The sequence below is a fragment of the Malus sylvestris genome, chromosome 14 (genome assembly GCF_916048215.2).
Source record: "Malus sylvestris chromosome 14, drMalSylv7.2, whole genome shotgun sequence".
In the NCBI taxonomy this organism is placed as follows: Eukaryota; Viridiplantae; Streptophyta; class Magnoliopsida; order Rosales; family Rosaceae; genus Malus; species Malus sylvestris.
The window spans coordinates 19,866,517-19,890,612 of record NC_062273.1 but is presented as its reverse complement, the minus strand read 5'-3'; the positions used below and the strand labels follow the sequence as shown (position 1 = coordinate 19,890,612).

Genomic DNA, 24,096 nt, shown 5'->3' with positions numbered 1-24,096 from the left:
TTCTCATCACGCAATGAGATACAGACACAAGAGAAACAACCGGTTAGAAGGCAGATTCTCTTTGAGTTGAGATGTTTCGTCAAATTTAAATCTTGCCATTGGCATCTGATTCTTGCAAAGCTATGGGTGTTACCCTCTTATACCACTCATAATTCAGGTCAATTTTGCAATGCTATAGCCTTGCAGTTGTCAATAAAATCCATAGATACTTTAGATACTTCAAACTCAGAGTTTATGTTTTGTTCAGATAAAATTTTGAGTAGGACATAACTTACCGGAGGAGTTATCTGAAATGAAGACGCTATGTGCAAAAGTTGACATACATGGTTACATGTGATGGGTATGAAATGCCACCTTGACATTCTTATTTCAAGTAAGTCTCTTCCCATTCTTAGGGAAGCCCTCACAAACGGTGGTACTATTCACACACACAATTTTATTTTTTCTCACTTTTTCAATTTCAGGCCGTTAGATTGAACGAATTGAAGATGATTAAAAAACAAAAATTAATCCGAATGAATTGAAGATGATAAAAACAAAAATTAGTACGAGTGTGTGGAAGACAGAATAGAATGTGTGAACAACACAATCTAATTTATAATAACATATAGCCATTCATATGTACGGTTGAATTATTATTATTTTTTTTTCTGATTTGAATTTGAAAGAGTGATCCGAAGAAAACGTTGCAACTTACCAAAATACAAAATTTTAATGTGTTTTGAGTTGGTCGCTTCAATTTAACTCCTCCGGGATCCGTACGGCCGCTTAATTTTTGCTTTGCTCAAAAGTTAACTTTGAACAACGGATCTCTCTCTCTCTACAACCTCTCTGTAACTTCACGGTCAGATCACTCTTCCAAATCCGAGCCCTCCTCCGATCTCCCACAATGTCCACCGCCACCGAACAACTGCACGTCCAGAACGGACTCGTACCAGATCCGACAACAAATCCCAAACCAGAATCCGAATCAGAGCCTGAACTCGAAACTGAACCAGCACCAGCGCCGGAGCCCGAAATGAAACCGGAACCGGAAGCTAAACCCGAGCCAGTGCCGGAGGCCGAAGCTAGACCGGAACCTCTACCCGAACACGAACTGGTGGTGGCCGATGCCGCGGATCCGAAGGTGAACGAAGTGGTCGAAGCCTCGATCCAATCACACAGCCCAGGAGCTGCGCATCCGGAGCTGAAGAAAGACGAAGGGAGCCGTACATTCACGATGAGAGAGCTGCTTAGTGGCTTGAAAAATGACCAATCAAACGACGTCGTAAATGATTCCAGCTCCCCTTACGGTTACAGGTTTGCATTCCTTAATTTGAATTTTAAATTTTGATTTTTTTTGGTGGTGTTATTGTGCAAAATTCTGTTTGTTGTGCTTGAATTTCGTTTAATGTGGAGAATTAGTTCAATTGATGATCTTTTTTCTGCAATTCCCACTTTCGGGGTTTTCGAATACTGGAATTCACATGAAGAAGGATATAAATTTGAATTTTGGATTGGTTATGGTGGATTAACATGTATCTATTTCGACGAAATTAATCAGTTTTAGTTGTAGATCATATTATTAGCGAATGGAATTTGTGTTGGGGGCGGTAAAAATGTAAGTTTTGTATGGTCATTGTAATGGGTTAATGATGAAAATTGCAACATTAAATTGGGTAGGTCGATTTGCATGTCTCTGCTTTCGATGAAAATGATCAGTTTTAATTATGGATTGTCTTTGTTATGGATTACCTTTATACTTTATTAATCGTTTATCTGCTAGTTGTGCCAATTTGTGGGTTTGAATTGTATCAGTGAGGAGAGCCCACAGGAGCAACACTCAGAGCAGAACAATGCTGCAATGGAGTTGATCAACAGTGTTACTGGTACCGATGATGACGGTCGGTCTCGCCAACGGGTTCTTACTTTTGCTGCTAAGAGGTATTGTATTCTTTGTCCTTCCTTCTTACTTGTCAGCTCGTAGGTAATAGTATAATCCTATATTTTAGTACTGAAACAAAGTTTAAGTTGTTTGCAATATGCATGGTCATACTTCTCTTTTCTTATATTTCTTTTCAGAACTATGCGAAGTTTGCAACCGCATAATGTCTAATGGGTGTTGCTTTCCTGGAATTCTTATTTGTACTTAAATTTGGTAGGTATGCTAGTACAATAGAGAGAAATCCAGATGATTATGATGCACTTTACAATTGGGCGCTGGTTCTTCAGGTTTGAGATACTGTCCTGTTTGATATTTGGTTGCATTTAATTATGGTTTCTGGTTATCAAATTTCAACCAGATGGGTTTCTCTGATATTAACTATTTCTTAGCAATGCAACTGTGAGAATGGTTTTAGTTTATATGGCTTTAATGGTAGTAAGAATAACGCACTGAAACTTTGTCTACCCTATGTGTTTTTTACGCTAAATAACCCATTCTACAGTAGCCAACTTTTTCCAACTCCCTATAGTCTCTACATTAGTCAATATTTTCCACTTGGGTCAGATGCGTGGTATGAAAAAAGCTATAAGTACCTTCATTATGTTAGCTCTTTCCTCCAGTTATGTACCTTTAGATGTTTCAGCTTCTTTATAAATGATTACATAATGTGAACTGTCACTTGAATATTTTTTTAAGGACATTTTGTCTTCCTCTTAGGTGCACTAGTGTCAAATCATTTTACTATCTAAATGATCCTCATTTGGAATGCAGGAAAGTGCAGATAATGTTAGTCCAGATTCTACTAATCCTTCTAAGGATGCTTTGCTTGAGGAGGCTTGCAGAAAGTATGATGAGGCTACCCGTCTGTGCCCAACACTTCATGATGTATGTTTACATATCCTTTTCCATTATAATCTCATCAAATGGTCGTACCCAGTGCACAAGGCTCCCGCTTTACGCAGGGTCTGGGAGAGGTGAATGTCGGCTAGCCTTACCCCCATTTTATGGAGAGGCTGCTCCCAATATAATCTCATCAAATAGCTAGTGAAATTAGTAATCTTGAAAGTGCTATGATAGGGCACTTCAGAAGGTGTCTATATGTTTGTTGATGATCTTTCTATAATTTCTGATTAATTATCTCACTTGTGAGAGTGAAAATAATGCGTGATTATTACTTGCCAGGCTTTCTATAATTGGGCTATTGCAATATCTGATCGGGCAAAAATGCGTGGTCGTACAAAGGAAGCTGAAGAACTATGGAAGCAGGTTAGACCATAATTTCAGGGCTTCAGCCTTGCAAGATAGAATTTACTTTCTTTTTTCTGTGTCTTAACTCTTAAGAAAAGTTGCTGCTCGTGTTAATTTCTCCTTCTGCTGCTGTTGTGGCAGCCTTACACTTGGCAGCTGTATTCTGACACTTGGAAGCTGGACATGACTTTAATATTCAAAATACAATAGCACAGAAACATGAGCAATTGCTGATTTTTAGTTTTATTCTTTTGTTAAAAAAAAAGGCCTTTGGACTAGGTGATCTTTTGGAGGTTTTAGGAAATTAGGAGTTTGCTTCGTAAATCAATTTTGCTTCTCCTTAGATGTGGTGGTGCTGGCATCAAGTGGCAATAGCTGTCATTTATTTCTTGTCAAATCATAACCAGTTTGATTTTTAATTTCTAAAGAAAAACATAGTCAAATAAATGAAGTGATTTTTACCACCCCTTGATTTGATTTGCAGGCTACAAAAAATTATGAAAAAGCGGTGTTGCTCAACTGGAACAGTCCCCAGGTATGACTCAAGAAATTGTTGTAGTAGGCTTATTCCTGTTTCTTATGATATTTTACAAAAACCAACGTTATATACAGTTACTTAAAGAGAAACAGATTATATGTTGTACTTTTATGTGCAAATGGAATCGAATTCTAACAAAGTACCAATATCAACGTCATAGGTGAAAGCTAAAACAAACAATCTCAAACTAACACAAGAGATTTACGTGGTTCGGCGTAAAGCCTACGTCCACGAGTGAAGCACGGCGAGGAATTTCACTAAACAAATGGAGATTACAAAAGAGTGTTTAAACTCTCACAACCCAAATCCCACAAATTACAAACCCTAAACCAAACAAGAGGGAGAGAGTGTGTGTTTCCCTCTCTGTAACCCAAAACCCAAAACCCAAAACCCAAAAATAAAATAAAATTTTGGAGAACCCCAAAAGCAAATAAAGAAAACTTGGTCTCCTCTAAATTGGCATAGTGAGTAGAGAACCCAAAACTAACGGAGAAGATTCTCTCAAATTGCTCTCTAACTCACAAATTGACTCTCACCAAATTGCCACACGAATGAGCCACACTAAATACACTAACCCTAAGGTCCTAATTATAGTGCATAGGACTTGGGTTACAATAAGAATCCTAATAGGAAATAAATCCAAATCCTAATCAAATAGGTAATTAACAAAATCTCTCCACCAAGGAAACTAAGAAGTCAAAACCAAACCCAAATAGCTTTTCAAAAAAAAAACCAAACCCAAATAGGACACCAAAACCAAATAGGTAACACAAACCTAATTTATTGCATCATCCTAATATTGAGCCAAAAACCCAACATTATGAAACCTTCTGACTTGATGAAAGGAAAAATGTACTTATTTGCGTTGTCTCCTTTGTTTCCTATCACTAAATCCATGTCATATATTTCAGGCACTTAACAACTGGGGGCTTGCTCTGCAGGTATCTTAAATTGTATTAGTATTTGACTTTGATTTAACTTATTTTAGAAGAAATAATATCTTTTTGAATTTTCTCCTTGCTCGGCATATTTATGTTACATGTCATCAACTCCAAATTAATTTTTTTGTATAAAACAATTTTGCAATTTAGGAACTCAGCGCAATCATTCCTGCAAGAGAAAAGCAAACAATTGTAAGATCTGCAATAAGTAAGGTACCATATAATAATTTTCTGGAGATATCAGAATGATTGGATGAATGTGAAGGGAAACCAGAAACTTATTTTCATCTTTGAAGTGTTTGTTTCTCATTTATACTGTCATGACTCGTGTCACTTTCTTCTGGTGCAGTTCCGTGCAGCTATTCAGCTGCAGTTTGATTTTCATAGAGCAATTTACAACCTTGGAACCGTATTGGTTAGTTTGTTACTTATTTTAATAATTTAGGATAATCTGGTACTCCATTCATAATTTAAATGGATTCTCAGCTTCCTCTATAGTGGATCAAGAAACCACTGGTTCTCTTATTTACTAGTCCCTTGTAGCTTGAATTATCAAAACTTGGTTTTTTCTTTCTTGCAGTATGGATTAGCTGAGGACACACTAAGAACTGGGGGATCTGGACATCCCAAAGAAGTTTCACCTAATGAGTTGTATAGTCAATCGGCTATCTACATTGCAGCTGCACATGCTTTGAAACCAAATTACAATGTAAGGTTCCCATAGTTTTCTTTCTCAATCAATTTGATTTAATATTTATTTGGAGAAAAGGACAACACTTAAGTGATACATAAAATTTACTTGGTTTTATTTTTCCTTTTAGGTTGAAGGATATTCATTTTGATTTGTGTATGCTAAGTTTTTGTGTGATTAATTATTTACAGGTTTACAGTAGTGCCTTGAGGCTGGTGCGATCCATGGTAAGAACTAATACCAATTTCAATAAACCCTTTAGGCTTCTGTATAAATACTTTTGGTCAGTTATGAGATTGGGTCTCTACCCGTTCTCCATTGCGGGACTTATGACAGAACCGTACATGATGTGCTTTCTTGATTATTCCCTGATATTCAAGACTTAATTCTCCCAAATCTTTCAGTTGTCATACCTTGATGTCTGCTTAATCTAGTTGGTTGAGATATTTATTTTTTTTTGGTTTGCTTACATGACGATTTCTAATCTTTACAGCTTCCCTTACCATATCTTAAAGTTGGATATCTTACTGCACCGCCAGCGGGAAAACCAATTGCACCTCATAGTGATTGGAAACGATCGGAGTTTATTTTGAATAATGAAGGGCTTCAACAGGTAATCTTTATCATTTTCTAGTGTATATTAAGCGAAGAAAAATCATCTGCTGATTCGATAACTGAATTAGTTGTAGTAACTTTCCTTGCTTGTGCCACAAATATATTCTTTATCTATTTGTTACTTATTTGTGTTCCTTCTGTTCATCTACTTCCTTTCAGCAGGTTAGCAAAAGTGAGGCAAAGCATGTACCCCAAGGCATCTCAGGCAGATCAGTAGAAGCAGCTATAAAAGTTGACGTTCCAGATATCGTTTCTGTTTCAGCATGTGGTGATCTGACTTTACCACCTGGTGCAGGCCTTTGCATTGATACAATTCATGGACCCGTCTATCTGGTAAGGAATGCCCTTCATAACAGATAAAATTCTTTATATGAAGAGAAGTTCTTTTGTTCTTTGTGGTGGTTACAACTTACAAATCATAGAATTTTTTTCGACCGTATATATATAAAGTGAACTAAAAACATTGCATATATATATGAAAAACTGATTCTAATGTGAATGTCCAACCTCCAGGTTGCTGATTCATGGGAACTCCTTGATGGATGGCTTGATGCAATCCGTCTAGTTTACACCATCTATGCTCGGGGTAAGAGTGATGTTCTGGCAGGTATAGTAACAGGCTGATTTAACGTAGTTTTTATTTTTCTTTTAATGTATCATCAGTTCCTTGATTTTTTTTCGAGTGATGTATAATTTTCCGATTGAGAATGACTTGTTTGAATAAACTCTGTAAATTACGCATTTTTTGACACGACCAATACAATTTTCCTTTGCATGGTCAGATTTCACTCTGTTGAACCAGTTTTTGCATCTCTTCTTAAGTTTTACCTCAGATTCCTTCGGTTTTCGGTGACAAGATGAAATTTTTATTGTGTAAGATCGGATACAACTTGCTACCATTCTTCCCTATACTAAATATTAATTGCTATGATGTGCCCCTTAGTTTTTTTACCCATTTCTCACTAACCTCACACACACACACACACACACACATATATATATGTATGTATATATAAAGCCTTTTCACTCTAGGAACCCAAAAATTTCATGCACATTGGGGGTTTTACTTTGGCCAGAGCAAGAACCGATGCGGGGAGAGTCCACAACCCTTCCCCGCAAATCAACCCGGAAGCAACTGCTGGAACCATCAGCACAGCCTTCTTGCTGTTAATCTTGTGCCATACAAACACAATCAGACTCCCTATGCACATGTCTATGGCAAAGTATGCCCCGACGAGAAATGGAACGCCCATGACCATCTGAAGTGGCATCCATTTTCCGATCTTTGGTGAAAAATCTCTGACTATGTTGACTAGCACCTCGAAAGCAAAAAAGCCGTAGCAGAGCTGGAGGCAATGCTGAGGCAGCGCCGAGAAGCCTTGCACGCCTAGGATCGCCATGTTTCTGTAGATCAAGGCGTAAGGAGCCTTGAATTCTCCGTGCGGGTTTCCCACATCGAACGCCTTGTAGAATAGGAAGAATCTGAGAGCTGTCACACAGCCTAGTGCAGTTTCAAGGGCTTGGCTCACAAACATTGCCCTGGGAGAGGTGAAGGTTAGATGGGCTGTCTTGAGATATTGCATCAGAATACATGCCACGGAGACGACCTATTTGATGAGGCCGCAGCCCGCAAGCCCCGCCACCACACCATGCTCTTTTCCAGTCATTGCTGCCAGCACAAAGAGGGCAACTTTTCCATAGTTGTAGGACATGTTTAGATCGGTTAGACCAGCTCCATAAGCATTGCAGAATGCAAGAGATGGAGCAAGCAGGTAGGCTACTATAAATAACATAATACCATTTGAGCTCCGGGAACATCATCGGGATCGCGATTACGGAAATGATGGAAAAGACAACGTATCCGGCTACTGCAAGCCGCGTAGGGATGTTTTCGCGGAGGAAGATTTCGTTTTGTTTTTTTTCGATCGGCTTCACCTTGCCCTCAACATCTGCAGGGAGAAGAAGCTGATTAGCAAAACTTTTAACTAAAATAACACAGCAGCATGAAACAAAAGCATTAAGAGGTTGATTTTATTACCCAATTGGAGATTCTTGTTTTTCAATCCGACATGAATATTAACAATGGTGCATGTTAGGTACTCAAGCCCAAAAGAAGAGCTCAATCCAAAAGACTAGCCTGATAGGTGGGAGGACCCCAAGGACTTAAGTATCACTACACCATTTCTAGTGTAGCCGATGTGGGATCATAACAGTGCAAACCAGAATCTTGACGAAATTGTAAAGACCGTCACCAAGTATTAGGGCAACTGCGAGAAAAACCTTGTAACCGTATAAACTCTTCATGTCATTTTCGTCTAAACTCTCCGGGAACCAATGTCCTTTACGCCGGCCTATGAGCGGCCATAGTACACCGAAAGAGAGCACAGACCCGAAAAGTAAGGACAGGTTTATTAGATGTGAACATATCATGCCTGCTCCGACGAAGGTCATGCTGAAATCGAAGTAGAACCTGCAACAGATAGCAGCAAAATTATAAAGGATCACTAACAGCAAGCAGAAGCAGGGAGAAACAAATGAGTGATCGATTTTTTCTACGTGTTTTTCCAAGCTTGCAATCCGAACGTGGGGAATTGTGAGAATCCACATTCTGCTCTAGCACTGTAAAACCACTTGAAGAATCCCCACAGGAAGCTGACAGAAAAATACTTCATGAAGCCGTGTACTTGCTTCCTGCAAATGATCATAACTTGTGTTGAGTTTTGCTTCTAATACGGTTATTTAAGAGCAGATGTGGCGTAACTACATTGGTTAGAACGGATCAGCTCTCCCATATGCACCGAGTTTTAATATCGTTTCTATTAAAAAAAAATACATATATGGCTTTCAAAGGAGAGCTAAAGGGAAGTGTTGGCAGATGTTTACTTAGCCATTTTATCTCCCTGAGTATGGAGGCCATTGATGAGAACCGCAGTTGCCAAACCACTTAGATAAGTCAACTTCAAGTCAACTATCATAATCTGTGAATAAACAAAAAATCCATATAAAAATCTACTTAAAAGGAAAAAGAAACCATATTTATCTCCTCAAAGTCTTCAGTTGAACAAGTAACTGAAGACGGTAAGGAGCTTACAACTTAAGTGATTAACATCATTTATCCTGAGATGGAGATCTTGAGTTCAAATCCTCAAGTGAGTAACATCATTTACCCTAACCTGAAGGTTCCTGAGTTTGAATCTTCCCAAATATCTCTAGTATAATAACGAGATTAAAAAAAAAACAATGACTATAAAATCAGTACCTTTCTTAGAGGAATCAAGACAAAAAGGCCAACAAAACAGACTAGAAAAAGGAAGCCTATCATCCAACCAAGCCCAGGCTCCTTAACGGCAGTTAAAGGGTTTCCTTCTGTGTTCACACCTGACAGCAGAAATGTCTTCTTGTTTAATCCCAACAAATAAAACGAAAATCCACCTGTTAACAAAACAAAGTATAAAGTTATATAATGTTTAAGAAACATTAATTTACAAATTAATATAACATACAGAGAAACTTAAAAGTACCTCCCACAGCAATACTATAACCAGCAACTGCACAAGTCTGAATCACAGTATTCTCCTGCCGAGTGAAGGGTTTAGAATTAAATTCTGCCTTCTTGAGCAGGTTCGTCCAGGTTCGGATGATCACGAACGCGAGGAGAGCAGCAGAGACATTGAGATGAGGAACAATCCCAAGTTGTGAGGTTTAGCTTCATAGCTATCACACTGTACGCCATTCCGATCACTATGCTCGCAACGACTCCTTGGAATGTTAGCTGCTGTGTCCATGGAAGGATTGTCCCAACCGGCCCCTCGGATTGAACTATTGTCTCTTCTTCCATGTCATCCCTCTCTATCTCCTTCTTCTCCCTTGCTTCCAGCTCCATGTTAATGGCTTCAAAGTCCTGTTGCTTGTTTGTCAGGCAATGGGAACAAAAAAAGAGTTTCAAAGGGAATCCATGCATGAAATTACCTTTTTTTTTTAACGAATAGAAAGAAGAAGATGCAACACGAGAACTTCTTAGGAGATCACTCATGCATGAACGTACCTTCGAGTTGTTTTATTTTAGTCCTCTCTTTTTCCGTTCCTCGAGCTCAGCTACAATGGATGAGACTAGACTGGACTAGCGTGGCTATGAAATTACATAATCTTGAAAAGTGGATGAAAATATTTGGTGCTGCCTATTGCAGTGAACTAGACAGAGAGAAAAAGGATGCTTCCTTGATGAATATATATAGCCCACAAAGTGCAGAAATTAGTACTTGAACGGGTCTATCCTCTTCATTTTTCTCTGCTCACAAGCCTACAAATTCCAAAACCACATGAACATATCTTATCACTAGAAATTTCGGACTTAGAAATATCTAGGGATAGAAAATTTTCCCGAAAAGTTCCAAACCAAACCAAAAAAATCCCAATCACATACCGAAAAATTTCCCAACTGATAATTCTGAAATTTTTGGGATCAATATTGAATTGATCAACCTTTTGGTACGGCAATTGACACATCCCAACCCGGATTGTCCACTAGGACTCCAAATTGAGTTGTGCTGGCCGACACCTGGAAGGTGATGAAGTCATAAAGTGTGGTGATGTGGAATATGTGAATAAATTTAAACTTAAAAGTGCCTAAACAAGAGAGTGCGCTGTGAGCGGAAATGAACCCATTTCACACGTGACGTCAGAGCATAAGTAAAGTATAGTAGAGTGGATTGAAAATCATACCGTCAAAGGTAATCTCCAATACCAAGACTTGCCACGAACACTTGTCGATACGAAAACTCTGCTACTAGAACCTGGAGGGATAAAAAAAAAAAAGTGAGTGGGCCTGAGTATAAAGCTTTAATAAAGACCTTCTAAACGATATAACCCCTTGCTGCACTACCCGTATAGTTTCCAGGAAATCATACAACATATAAGTATGAAGTCAAATGTAAATCAACATTAAATAAAAAAATAATCCAAAATCACTACATATTGGCAACAACATAATAAAATTAGGTGCTCATCACTCTATGATAATCCATGAGATTGCAGATTCAATCACTTTGCCAAAGATTGCAGAAGTAAACCAGTTCAACAGGTTCAAGTGGCACAACGAATGGAGGAGAAAACCTCTATGTTATTTACTTGTAATTCTGCTGCAATAGTCAAAAGTGAGCATGTTTGGTATATTGACAGTGGATGCAGCAACCACATGATTTCACATGAGTCTATGTTGATTAATTTGGACATAAGTGTTTCAACAAGAATCAAAATAGGGAATGGACAGATTGTTCAAGCTAGTGCAAAAGGAACCTTGGCGATTGAAACCAAGAATGGTACCAAACATATTAAAGAAGTAATGCTAGTGCCAGGACTGGATAAAAATCTTATAAGTGTAGGGCAAATGATGCAACATGGTTATTTCTTATTATTTGGAGATGATCAGGTTGCAATCTTTGAAGATAGAAGTTTGGAGAGTCATGTTGTTACAGTACAGATGACTAGTAATAGGTGTTTTCCACTACTTATGGAAGATATGAATGGTTATGCACTAAAGGTTAGTATTGAGGGTGATGCTTGGGAATGGCACAAAAGGCTAGGGCATTTGAATTTTAACAGCTTGAAATTATTGTCTAATAAAGAAATGGTGATGGGTCTACCCAAACTTAAGAAATCAACTGGTGTCTGTGAAGGGTGTATTGTTGGAAAACAGCATAGAGATGCATTCAGTAAAGAGTTGACTTGGAAAGCAAGTAAGTCTATGAAACTTGTTCACTCAGATGTGTGTGGGCCAATGCAAGTCACAACATTTGGAGGGAACATATATTTCTTGACATTCATTGATGATGCCACCAGAATGTGTTGGGTTTATCTCCTAAATCACAAATCAGAAATGTTCAAAGTGTTCGAGAAATTCAAAGCCATGGTTGAATTGCAGAGTGGCTACAAAATTCTAAAGTTAAGAAGTGACAGAGGTGGAGAGTACAACTCTCATGAGTTTATTCAATTCTGTGAAGACTTAGGGCTTGAGAGACGGTTAACTATGGCTTATTCTCCAAACCAAAATGGTGTTGCTGAGAGGAAGAACATAACCATTGTTGAAATGGCTAAAAGTATACTTCATGACAAGCATTTACCTTATGAGTTCTGGGGAGAAGCTATTAACACAGCTGTGCACTTACTCAATAGGTGTCCAACCAAGGCTGTGGAACAAAAAACTTCATTTGAAGCTTTCAGTGGCAGGAAGCCAAGTATTCAACATTTAAAGGTGTTTGGGTGTATCTATTATGGCCACTTACCTGGACAATTAAGACAGAAACTTGATGAATCCTCTATGAAAAGTATCTTTGTTGGATATGGGAAGATGGAAAAAGGATACAAAATCTACAATTTGAGTACCAAGAAGATATTTTTGTCTAGAAGTGTTATATTTGATGAGAATGGTACTTGGAGTTAGGGGTGGGCACTTGAAACCGAAACATGAATCAAATCAAACCGCACTGTAAACACGGAAATTCCTGCGATGAATGAGACAAGAACACGTGTACAAAATAATATTTTGTATTAATGATTTTGAGGTTACAATCTCTTTTACAATTTGATCCTCTGATTCAATCTTCGTAAAGTGTTGATTTGTGGATGGGTTGTTGATCCAAAAGGTCATCGGGGCTTGATCTTTAGGATGAATAGTGGTGTACGGATCTTCAAGGGCTTTTGGGCTTGATCTTGAAGAACGGTGGATGAATTATGTTGTTGATCCAAAGGGCCGTCGGGGGCTTGATCTTAAGATGAATGGGTGATGAACGATGAACACTTTCTTCAAGGGCCATCAGAGCTGGATCTTGAATTGGTGGAAGTTCTTCAAGGGTTGTTGGGGCTTGATCTTGAAGGAGGATTTGACGAAGAACGAAGAGAGCTTTCTTGATCCTTCGGGATTTGCTTGGGAGCTTTAAAGTTTCAAAGCTTCAAGGTTTTGGTGTGATATGAATTGGTCCCTGATCCTTTGATGGAGAAACCTATTTATAGGCTTTGAGAATGAAGCACCACCATCCTTTTTTTCTTTGGTGAAGTAAATGGATGATGTAGGTAAAATGAGTGGAGGTTGTAGGTGAAGTAAGTGGATGATGTAGGTGAAATGAATGGAGGTTTGTAATTTTAATGCATTGGTCAACATTTATTTCACCAAAATTTTGATGTCTACACGCACCAAACGGTTCGGTTTTGCGGTTTTGAAATGGTTGCGGTTTTCAAACCGAACTGCAAAGTAGGATACAGTTTGGTTTCAGTTTTGGCTGTTGAAAACCGCACCTCAAATTAAATGTAATCTTTTATATGGTTGTTGGTTAGAGTCCATACATTTAGTATTGGACTCAACCACACTAGAATGTCATTCCTTTCCACCCCTATTCTATTCAACAATTATCACTTATCAATGCAGCCTTTCGAAAAGAAAGAGCTATCTTGCATTTCCTTAGGAAACTAAACAGTAGATTAACAAAAATCATCCCCAGCTTCTCCATAACAAACCAAGGTCTTAGATTTGATGTAGATGGTGCAAATTAACACTTGCACTAGGATTAACATGTAATTTTATTGGTGCAAATTTACATACAACGTTTTTGGTATTTTACCATTAGTAATTAACATTTAAAGGTGCAATATATATATGGAGTTGGAATATATGTCAACTGTTACAAGAAAATATAGTATGTTGACTTATAAACAATTCTCCCATCCTCCTCATTTACATGTTCAATGTAGGCCTTATTATGGTAATCAGCCTCTACTGCAAAATACAAATCTTCTTCGTGGCCAAGTGAAAACATGCAGACGATCCTATTTTATTAATTTTCAGCATACATTAACACTTGCATTAGATAGGTGTAAACATGTATTGTTTGAAAAATGAGACCGTCTTATGCGTTGATTGGTGAAAATTTTAAACTGTACATTTTTTTCTCAAAAACCAAACCGAAACCATTTGAAACCGCACCCAAACAAACCGAACGGTTTGGTTTCATTTCAATTTTGGCTTCAAAACCGCACTAAACTGCACCACCAAAAGGTTCGGTTTCGATTTTACTCAAAACTGCACCAAATCGAACCGTGCCCACCCCTACTTGGAGTTGGAATGCAAAAAATGGTGAGAAACTATCATTTCCTGTCATTTTGAATTTACCTGAGATTGATCCATTACCACTGAGAGATGACATTCAACTAGAAGGAAGTGACTGTATAGTTGAATATCAGAGTGTGCAACGAACAAGACTACCAAAATAAGAATATTATTAAATAAACAAGAATGCCGAAATGGCTACAAAACTCCAAGAGAGGTTACATTGTGAATGACTTAATCAGATAAACTAATACAATCACTCATTTATATAGTGAAAACTAAAGCAAAACCCTAATCCTAGACGGGCAAGAAACTTTAATATCCTTGGCCCACAACAATACCATAAACAATAGTAAAATAATAACTAATTTTCCAACATGTATTACTCAAAGGGTCATTGATTCTCAAACTGAGAGTGGTGAATCTAGTTTTGCCAATACCACACCAATTAAAGAAAAGTCACAAAGTGAAATATATGCTAGATGCAATGTTAGCATGATTGAACTAGAATGCTACATTGATGCAACCACTGATGTAGCTTGGAAGAAAGTAATGAATGCTGAAATAAAGATGATAAAGAAAAACAAGACCTAGAAATTTGGTTGATAGACCATCAGTCAAACCTATTGTTGGAGTGAGGTGGATATACAAGACCAAATTGAATCTGGATGGGACAATTCAGAAGCACAAGGCAAGACTTATTGCCAATGGTTATACACAGAAGCTTGGTGTTGATTTCAATGAAACATTTGCTTCTGTTACAAGATTGGATACCATTAGGACTCTCATTGCCTTAGCAGCTCAAAAGAAGTGGAAGTTATTTCAACTTGATGTCAAATCAGCTTTTCTTAATGGAGTGTTGCAAAAGGAAGTTTACATTGATCAACCTGAGGGATTTGTAGTGCAGGGTGCAGAAGACAAAGCCTATAAACTGAAGAAGGCCTTGTATGGATTAAAGTAAGCCATAAGGGCATTGTATGAAGAAACTGATACTCATTTGCACAATTCTAGATTCACTAGAAGTCCAAGTAAGGGAACCTTGTATATGAAGTCAAGGGGAGAAAGTGAAAGCATTATTGTCTCTATCTATGTAGATGACATTATCTACACAGGTAGCAACACTGAGTTGTTAGAAGAGTTCAAGTCTAACATGATGAACATATATGAAATGAAAAATTTGGGTCTGTTATATCACTTTCTTGGCATGGGAATATTACAATTTGAATCTGGGATCTTCATTAATCAAAGGAAATATGCAGTTAGTTTGCTACAGAAATTTGGATTGAAGGATTGCAAACCTGTTAGCACTCCATTGGTGGCGAGTGACAAGCTTAAGAAAGAGGATGAATGTGAGAAAACAAATGAGAATGTATATAGGCAATTGGTTGAAAGTCTGTTGTAGTTAACTGCAACAAGACCAGACATTATGTTTGCAGCTAGTCTACTTGCTAGATTCATGCATGGACCATCAAAGAAGCATTTAAGAGCAGCAAAGAGGGTTCTTAGATATATACAAGGCACATTAGACTATGAGATTGAGTATGAGAAAAGCAAATGATCAATTCTCATAGGCTATTGTGACAGTGATTGGAGTGGGAATGAAACGATATGAAAAGCACATCTAGATATGCTTTCTCTTTTGGAAGTGGGGTTTTCTCTTGGGCCTCGGTTAAACAACATAATGTGGCTCTGTCAACAGCTGAAGCGGAGTACATGAGTGCAACTGAAGCAACCATTCAAGCGGTGTGGTTGAGGTTCAAGATTTTGGTGAAGAACAAAGTGAAGGTACTCCTCTCTACTGTGACAATACATTTGCCATTGCTATGACAAGAAATCCAATGTTCTATCAAAGAACAAAGCACATTGGAAGAAGATATCATTACATTCGAGAAGCATTGTAGTCAAACATCATCAAGCTAATCTATTGCAAGTCTGAACATCAACTTACAAATATTTTCACCAAGGCCTTGCCAAAAGATCGATTCTGCACACTCAGAGAGAAGCTTGGAGTTAAACCAGTTACTAGCTTAGAAGGGAGTGTTGGAGCATAAGCATGGCAGCTGGATCAAGCATTCAAGGTTGAAAATGTCCAAGTGTTGTTCTTTGCTAAGTTTATATATTTGTAATAAATGGTCAAAATTATATCATCTCAATGGTGTATAACTTGACACGTGTACAGTTTGTTATATGTTAAGTGAAACCATGTGAGTTGCACGTGAGCATAGTCATGATGCTTTGGTGTGTTGGCAATGGCTATATGGCTGGTTTGTAGCCGAGTTTTATGCAACGAATCCAACGTAGATTTGAGGGAGCAACGTACTCCTTCTTCCCCAAAAGTTCATCTCTGATATTCAGGCTTTGAATCCATTTCAATTAGTTGTTGAATTGATTACAAATACATAGAGAGATTTAGCTCAAAAATAGCTCAAACACTAACAGACTTTACCACCAGGCCTCTGCATTGATACAATTCATGGACCCGTCTATCTGCTAAGGAATGCCCCTTGTAACAGATAAAAAATTTTATTTGAAGAGAAGTTCTTTTGTTCTTTGTGATGGCAACAAATCATAAAAAACTTTCGGCGGTCTGTCAAGTGCATAAAAACTGGACTTAAAATATTGCATTTCTATATGAAAACTGATTCTAATGCGAATGTTCAACCTCCAGGTTGCTGATTCATGAGAATTCCTTGATGAATGGCTTGATGCAATCTGTCTAGTCTACACTATCTATGCGCGGGGTAAGAGTGATGTTCTGGCAGGTATTGTAACAGCCTGACTTAACGTAGTTTTTATTTTTCGTTTAATGTATCATCAGTTCCTTGATTTTGCTTCGAGTGATGTATAATTTTACGATTGAGAATGACTCGTTTGAATAAACTCTGTATATTACGAATTTTTTGACACGAACAATACAATTTTTCTTTGCATAGTCAGATTTCACTCTGTTGAACCACTTTTTGTATCTCTTCTTAAGTTTTACCTCGGATTCCTTCGGTTTTCGGTGACAAGAATAAATTTTTATTGTGTAGGATCGGATACAACTTGCTACCATTCTTCCCTATACTAAATACTAATTGCTATGATGTGCCCTTTAGTTTTTTTTACCCATTTCTCACTAACCACAGATATATATATGCATATATAAAGCCTTTTCACTCTAGGAACCCAAAAATTTCATGCACATTGGGGGTTTTACTTTGGCCAGAGCAAGAACCGATGCGGGGAGAGTCCACAACCCTTCCCCGCAAATCAATCCAGAAGCAACCGCCGGAACCATTAGCACAGCCTTCTTGCTGTTAATCTTGTGCCATACAAACACAATCAGACTCCCTATGCACATGTCTATGGCAAAGTATGCCCCGACGAGAAATGGAACGCCCATGACCATCGGAAGTGGCATCCATTTTCCGATCTTCGGTGAAAAATCTCTGACTATGTTGACTAGCACCGCGAAAGCAAAAAAGCCGTAGCAGAGCTGGAGGCAATGCTGAGGCAGCGCCGAGAAGCCTTGCACGCCTAGGATCGCCATGTTTCTGTAGATCAAGGCGAAAGGAGCCTTGAATTCTCCGTGCGGGTTTCCCACATCGAACGCCTTATAGAATAGGAAGAAGCTGAGAGGAGCTATCACACAGCCTAGTGCAGTGCCAAGGGCTTGGCTCACAAACATTGCCCTGGGAGAGGTGAAAGTCAGATGGGCTGTCTTGAGATCTTGCATCAGAATACATGCCACGTTGACGACCGATTTGATGAGGCCGCAGCCCGCAAGCCCCGCCACCACACCGTGCTCTTTTCCCGTCATTGCTGCCAGCACAAAGAGGGCAACTTTTCCATAGTTGTAGGACATGTTTAGATCGGTTAGACCAGCTCCATAAGCGTTGCAGAATGCAAGAGATGGAGCAACTATGTAGGCTACTATAACATAATACCATTTGAGCTCCGGGAACATCATCGGGATCGCGATGACAGAAATGATGGAAAAGACAACGTATCCGGTGACTGCAAGCCACGTAGGGATGTTTTCACTGAGGAAGATTTCGTTTTGTTTTTTTTCGATCGGCTTCACCTTGCCCTCGACATCTGCAGCGAGAAGAAGCTGATTAGCAAAAACTTTAACTAAAACAACACAGCACAGCAGCATGAAACAAAAGGAAATTAAGAGGCTGATTTTATTACCCAATTGGAGATTCTTGTTTTTCAATCTGACATAAATATTAACAATGGTGCAAACCAGAATCTTGACGAAATTGTAAAGCCCGTCACCAAGGATTAGGGCAACTGCGAGAAAAACCTTGTAACCATACAAACCCTTCATGTTGCTTTCGTCTAAACTCTCCGGGAACCAATGTCCTTTACGCCGGCCTATGAGCGGCCACAGTACACCGAAAGAGAGCACAGACCCGAAAAGTAAGGACAGGTTTACTAGATGTGAACATATCATGCCTGCTCCGACGAAGGTCATGCCGAAATCGAAGTAGAACCTGCAACAGATAGCAGCAAATTATAAAGGATCGCTAACAGCAAGCAGAAGCAGGGAGAAACAAATGAATGATCGATTTTTCGTACGTGTTTTTCCAAGCTTGCAATCCGAACGTGGGGAATTGTGAGAATCCACATTCTGCTCTAGCACTGTAAAACCACTTGAAGAATCCCCACAGGAAGCTGACAGAAAAATACTTCATGAAGCCATGTACTTGCTTCCTGCAAATGATCATAACTTGTGTTGAATTTTGCTTCTAATACGGCTTTTTAAGAGCAGACGTGGCGTAACTACATTGGTTAGAGCAGCACATATGCACCTAGTTTTAATATCATTTCTATTAAGAAAAACATATATGGCTTTCAAAGGAGAGATAAGGGGAAGTGTTGGTAGATGTTTACTTAGCCATTTTATCTCCCTGAGTATGGAAGCCATTGATGAGAACCGCAGTTGCCAAACCACTTGGATAAGTCAACTTCAAGTCAACTATCATAATCTGTGAATAAACAAAAAATCCATATAAAAATCTACTTAAAAGGAAAAATAAACCATATTCATCTCCTCGAAATCTTTAGTCGAACAAGTAACTGAAGACGGCAAGGAGCTTACAGCTCAAGTGATTAACTCATTTCCTGAATCGGAGATCGTGAGTTTGAATTCTCAAGGGATTAACATCATTTACCCTAACCCAAGGGTCCTGAGTTTGAATCTTCCCAATATCGCTCGATAGTAACGAGATAAGAAAAAAAGAAACAAAGACTATAAAATCAGTACCTTTCTTAGAGGAATCAAGACAAAAAGGCCAACAAAACAGACTAGAAAAAGGAAGCCTATCATCCAACCAAGCCCAGGTTCCTTAACAGCAGTTGCAGGGTTTCCTTCTGTGTTCACACCGGACAGAAGATATGTCTTCTTGTTTAATCCCAACAAATAAGACGCAAATCCACCTGTTTAACAAAGAAAGTATAAAGTTATATACTGTTTAAGAAACATTAATTTACAAATTAATATAATATATAAAGAAAAATAAAAGTACCTCCCACAGCAATACTATAACAAGCAACTGCACAAGTCTGAATCATAGTATTCTCCTGCCGAGTGAAGGGTTTCGAATTAAATCCCGCCTTCTTGAGCAGGTTCGTCCACGTTCGGATGAACACGAACGCGAGGAGAGCAGCAGAGACATTGAGATTAGGAACAATCCCAGTTGTGAGGTTTAGCTTCATGGCTATCACACTGTACACCATTCCAATCACTATGCTCGCAACGACTCCTCGGAATGTTAGCTGCTGTGTCCATGGAAGGATTGTCCCAACCGGCCCCTCGGATTGAACTATTGTCTCTTCTTCCATGTCATCCCTCTCTATCTCCTTCTTCTCCCTTGCTTCCAGCTCCATGTTCATGGCTTCACAGTCCTGTTGCTTGTTTGTCAGGCAATGGGAACAAGAAAAGGATGCTTCCTTGATGAATATATATAGCCCACAAAGTGCAGAAATTAGTACTTGGACGGGTCTATCCTCGTCATTTTACTCTGCTCACAAGCCTACAAATTCCAAAACCACAAAGTGTAGAAATATCTATGGCTAGAAAATTTTCCCGAAAAGTCCCAAACCAACAAAATCCCAATCCCATTCTGAAAAATTCCTCAACCGATAATACCAAAATTTTCGGGATCAATATTGAATTGATCCCGAACCTTTTAGCACGAGAATTGAGATTACATATTTAATAGTTCGAGAATCCCGAACCAAACTGAAAAATATATATATTTATTTTGGTTGCATACATGTTAAATGTTGAATTTAAGTGGTTTGATAATAAACTAATTAGAAATAGAAGTATGAAATTAAGTAGTTTGGAACATCAATTTGGCTTAAGTATGAATGAGCTGGCATTTCAATTGGTGTGAAATTTCAAATTAATATGAGATAAAAAAACTCAAATTTCATTTAATATGAAATTGGGGAACATTTCGAAATACCAAAAGCCCAAATTGTAGCCCACATTTGGTTAATATGAGATAAAAAAACCTAAAATTTGAGATTTTTTTTATGTGGGCTAGATTTCAATTAAAAAACTTAAATTAATATGAGGTAAAAAAAAACCCAAATTTTAGCCCACATCCAATAAAAATCTCAAATTTCAACCCAAAAACCCAAAATCCAATCCCGAAATACCGAAAACATTTCGGGAATCTCGAAAATTAGGAATACCGAAATTTCGGTTCGGGATTGATCTTCAAATTCATGTCCTAAAAATTTTTGGTTTGAGATTCGGGATCCCATTTTCAATTTGAGATCTCATACTAACCACCCCTAATATCCCAGGTTATGGCCTTTGTTTTTATATAATTTCAACCACTTTGCAAAAGTACCAACCAAATAAATAAAGACTTTTCTGAAAGGAATTGGATCTTGTCCTAAGCTTGGGGTCAGAGCCTCATGACCAACACATAAGGGTCATTAGATTTTGATCTAGCAGTTACAATTATTATAATTTTTAAAGGACTTTATATTTGTAGCCGTTAGATCAAAATTCAATGGCTCTTATGTGTTGATCAGGAGTCTCCTGAGCCCAAGCTCAGAACATGATCCAATTCCTTTCTGAAATGTTAGGAGCAAGGCAAATGAATTGCTATATTGATCACAATTATGGGACACGTGATTTGGCTAGTTGACGGGAAAGACTTACATCCAAAGACATTTTATATATTAACTTTCTCGCATATCCTGACCAATAATACAATATTTTATATATTAACTTTCTGCTTGACATTATATTATTATTTAAAAGTCGAGGATGAAATGTAAGTCTCTATCCTGCTTCACTGACATTTGTCTTACTAGCTGACCTTATCGTTGACCTAATTTATGTTTCTTCTCTTGCACAAGGTGTGCCCATATGAATTAGGATAGAAGTGTTGGGGTAGGACTAGTGATTTCCTCCCAATGAAATGAGGTGGTTAAATTGGACCATTGGGAATCTGTAAGTTGTAGATTTGTGGGTCCAATCACCTCTTCCACAAGGTGTGTTTAGGGATGAACAATGGTTATAAAGGACGGGTAACCACGGGTATTACTCAAAACCGTTTAAGTCTTTATCTGCATAACTGTTTACCCGTTCGGTAATTGCATAAACAATTATTTTCATACCCATAACCATTTATAAACAGTTAACCGTACTCATAACCGCGTACCCATGTAACCGTAACCGGATACTCATTTAATCATTTACCCGTTTACTGTTTTTTACCCATTTATAGGTAAATAGAAATAAAATGTTCATCAGCTGCCATTGTGGACTAAGTTTATGCAGATAAAGCAATGTATGGAAAAGACTTGAACATTGTTTGTCAAAGCTTCTGGTAGTATTACGGGTTTGTTCAAATTCATCAATGCTCAACAATGTGAAAACCCTTTGGGCATCACCTATCCAAAACCCAAGTAGAGATAGAGGTATGAGTAAGGATTAGGACATGTTCAATGGGGCTACTACCTACGATCATGATTGCTTCGGTTCAACGGATTTGAGCTTAAATGTTGTAAAGTATCATAGTCTTTTCTAATCCATACAAGTATAACTAGCAAAAATTAATCAAAAAACAAAGATGTTGAAACTTTCCAAATTCCCATTACCACATAGTTTATAGCGCTAAACTTTCGAGTACTCTAATGCTTTAGTCTGTCTAATCACAAAGTCTCATCGACTCATTGTCACCGAAAAAGACCTACATAAATGTAAATTGGATTAGTATCCCAATTAATTTCAGGGTTTTTAGTTTTTTCTTTAAATTTTACACTTATTAAAATAAACGGTCAAATGGGTACCCATTTATAATCGCAAATAATCCTCATAACCGTCAATTTAAATTTCACAGGTAAATGGTTATACCCATAACCATTTATTTGTTTAAACAGTTACCCATAACCATAACCGTGAATTTTAAATGGTGGATAACCGTAGTTACCCATACCCGTGGATATTTGCCCATCCCTAGATGTGCCCTTATGAATTATGACAAAAGTGTTGGCGGTAGGAGTGGTGGATGCTTCCAATGAAATGAAGTGATTAAATTGGGATGAGGATCCTCTCCGGACCTCTTTGTGGGAATCTAGAGGATCAATTAATCGTGTTCATTCATCGTACATCGTGCGGTCAGTTTTCGTTAGGTAATGTTTATATTTAATTTTTAATAAATAATTTAAAATAAATTTTGACAGTACGATGTACGATGTGAGAATCCTAATCCGTTAAATTGAATTGAGGATCCTCCCCGGATCCTCTTTGTAAAGATCCTGGGGATTCTCAAATTGTATCCATTTATTGTACATCGTGCGGCTAGAAAATGCTAAATAGCCAAAATGGTCCCTAAGATTTGCATAATCAATAGAAATGGTCCCTGAGATTGAAAATCAATAGAATGGTCTATGAGATTGTCCACCATCCATGATTTTGGTCATTCCGCTAAAAACTCTTCGGGCAATTTTCAAAGCTTCGTAACTCAATCGTTTCTGAAGCCCAATGGTTATCCGAGATGGCTGAAAAATAGCCTGAAAGGTGACTGGTTTACTGGAAAACTAGAAAACTCGCTGGAAACTGGGTAAACTTTAAATGTCCATAACTTCTTCAATACTCAATAAAATCAAGTGATTCAAAAACAAAAATCATACTTCTCGACTAGACGAAGAGAATGATACATTTATCGACGGATAAATCTCTGTGGTTTGGCCGAAAAACTGCTTGAAAGTGGCTAACTAAAAAATGGTTAGTCACTTTTGAGCACTTTTCTGGACAACCATGGCGAGTTAGCCGTCAAGAAAGGTACCATTATCTTCGTCTCATCGAGAAGTATGATTTTTGTTTTTGAATCACTCGATTTCGTTGAGTATTGAATAAGTTATGAACATTTAAAATTTACCCAGTTTCTGACGAGTTTTCCAGTTTTCCCGCGGACTTGTCACCCTTCAGGCTATTTTCCAGCCATCTCCGGCAATCATTGGGCTTTCAAATAGGTATAATTTAGGGCCGGCCCGGGCCGGGTAGAAGGGTTTTGAGTTTGGGAACCGAACCTAACCTGGCCCGTTTCAAACGGGCCGGTTCGGGACGAGTTCACGGGTCCAATTACTTTTTTTTTTTATTCGGCTTTGGATTTTTATTCGGTTTTGGAACTGCCTCGATATGCTGAGCAGAAGCAAAAGCAAAACCAACAATTTTAGACCCTCATTTGCACTACTCAGAACACAAAAAAACAAATCCTACAAACATTTATGTATACTCCGCACATGTTAACTTCCATGCATGTCCCGAAATAAGCAAACCATGAAATCCTAGATCCATAGTTTCAAACAGAACCCATTACTCATACGCACAAAACTACATCAAATCAATCTCACAAATAATCAAATTGTTCAAATCGGCAAATCGAACCAAAGACGTCATCTTTCCACGGATCCAAGACCTCCACCCTCGCAATTACAAATCACATCAGTTGATGAATCAAAACAAAATCAGAAACCCACATAAATAAAAAACCCTAAATTCCTAAATAAAAAACCCTAATT

At 38.1% G+C, this 24,096-nt stretch overlaps 2 protein-coding genes and 1 pseudogene across 4 annotated transcripts; 1 reads left to right on the top strand and 2 right to left on the bottom strand.

The window, feature by feature from the left end:
- The first annotated feature begins 639 nt into the window (after window positions 1-639).
- On the top strand, window positions 640-16,753 carry LOC126599467 (protein HLB1-like). 3 transcript variants are annotated; one of them, XM_050265857.1, is made up of 14 exons: window positions 640-1,299; window positions 1,798-1,923; window positions 2,142-2,211; window positions 2,696-2,809; window positions 3,107-3,190; window positions 3,657-3,707; window positions 4,622-4,651; window positions 4,802-4,864; window positions 5,001-5,066; window positions 5,232-5,360; window positions 5,534-5,569; window positions 5,836-5,955; window positions 6,117-6,290; window positions 16,724-16,753. In XM_050265857.1, the coding sequence occupies exons 1-14, from the start codon at window positions 890-892 to the stop codon at window positions 16,736-16,738; spliced, it is 1,488 nt and encodes a 495-aa protein (XP_050121814.1). In that variant the 5' UTR covers window positions 640-889; the 3' UTR covers window positions 16,739-16,753. The 3 variants fall into 3 exon arrangements, with proteins under 3 accessions (XP_050121814.1, XP_050121813.1, XP_050121812.1); XM_050265856.1 differs by lacking the exon at window positions 16,724-16,753 and adding an exon at window positions 6,471-6,738 and having other exon boundaries at window positions 641-1,299; window positions 6,120-6,290; XM_050265855.1 differs by lacking the exon at window positions 16,724-16,753 and adding an exon at window positions 6,471-6,738 and having other exon boundaries at window positions 642-1,299.
- On the bottom strand, window positions 6,801-9,950 carry LOC126599469 (metal-nicotianamine transporter YSL1-like; annotated as a pseudogene).
- A 300-nt stretch (window positions 16,754-17,053) lies between the features above and the next one.
- Window positions 17,054-20,092, bottom strand: LOC126599466 (metal-nicotianamine transporter YSL1-like). The gene is made up of 6 exons (XM_050265854.1): window positions 19,572-20,092; window positions 19,310-19,482; window positions 18,937-19,031; window positions 18,622-18,756; window positions 18,232-18,536; window positions 17,054-18,135 (listed from the first exon to the last, which is right to left on the bottom strand). Exons 1-6 carry the CDS (start codon window positions 19,936-19,938, stop codon window positions 17,216-17,218), a joined length of 1,995 nt encoding a protein of 664 aa, XP_050121811.1. The 5' UTR covers window positions 19,939-20,092; the 3' UTR covers window positions 17,054-17,215.
- Window positions 20,093-24,096: the final 4,004 nt, after the last annotated feature.

Bases quoted from the DNA above. Each gene is read 5' to 3' on its own strand.
- LOC126599466 (XM_050265854.1), bottom strand. From the start codon at position 19,938: ATGAACATGGAGCTGGAAGCAAGGGAGAAGAAGGAGATAGAGAGGGAT. The intron at 18,757-18,936 runs GTAAACATCTAC...GATCATTTGCAG, and splicing joins CAGGGAGATAAAATGGCTAA to GAAGCAAGTACATGGCTTCA. The intron at 18,136-18,231 runs GTAATAAAATCA...TTCTCGCTGCAG, and splicing joins AAACAAGAATCTCCAATTGG to ATGTCGAGGGCAAGGTGAAG.
- LOC126599467 (XM_050265855.1), top strand. From the start codon at position 890: ATGTCCACCGCCACCGAACAACTGCACGTCCAGAACGGACTCGTACCA. The intron at 4,652-4,801 runs GTATCTTAAATT...TTTGCAATTTAG, and splicing joins ACTGGGGGCTTGCTCTGCAG to GAACTCAGCGCAATCATTCC. The intron at 5,361-5,533 runs GTAAGGTTCCCA...AATTATTTACAG, and splicing joins CTTTGAAACCAAATTACAAT to GTTTACAGTAGTGCCTTGAG.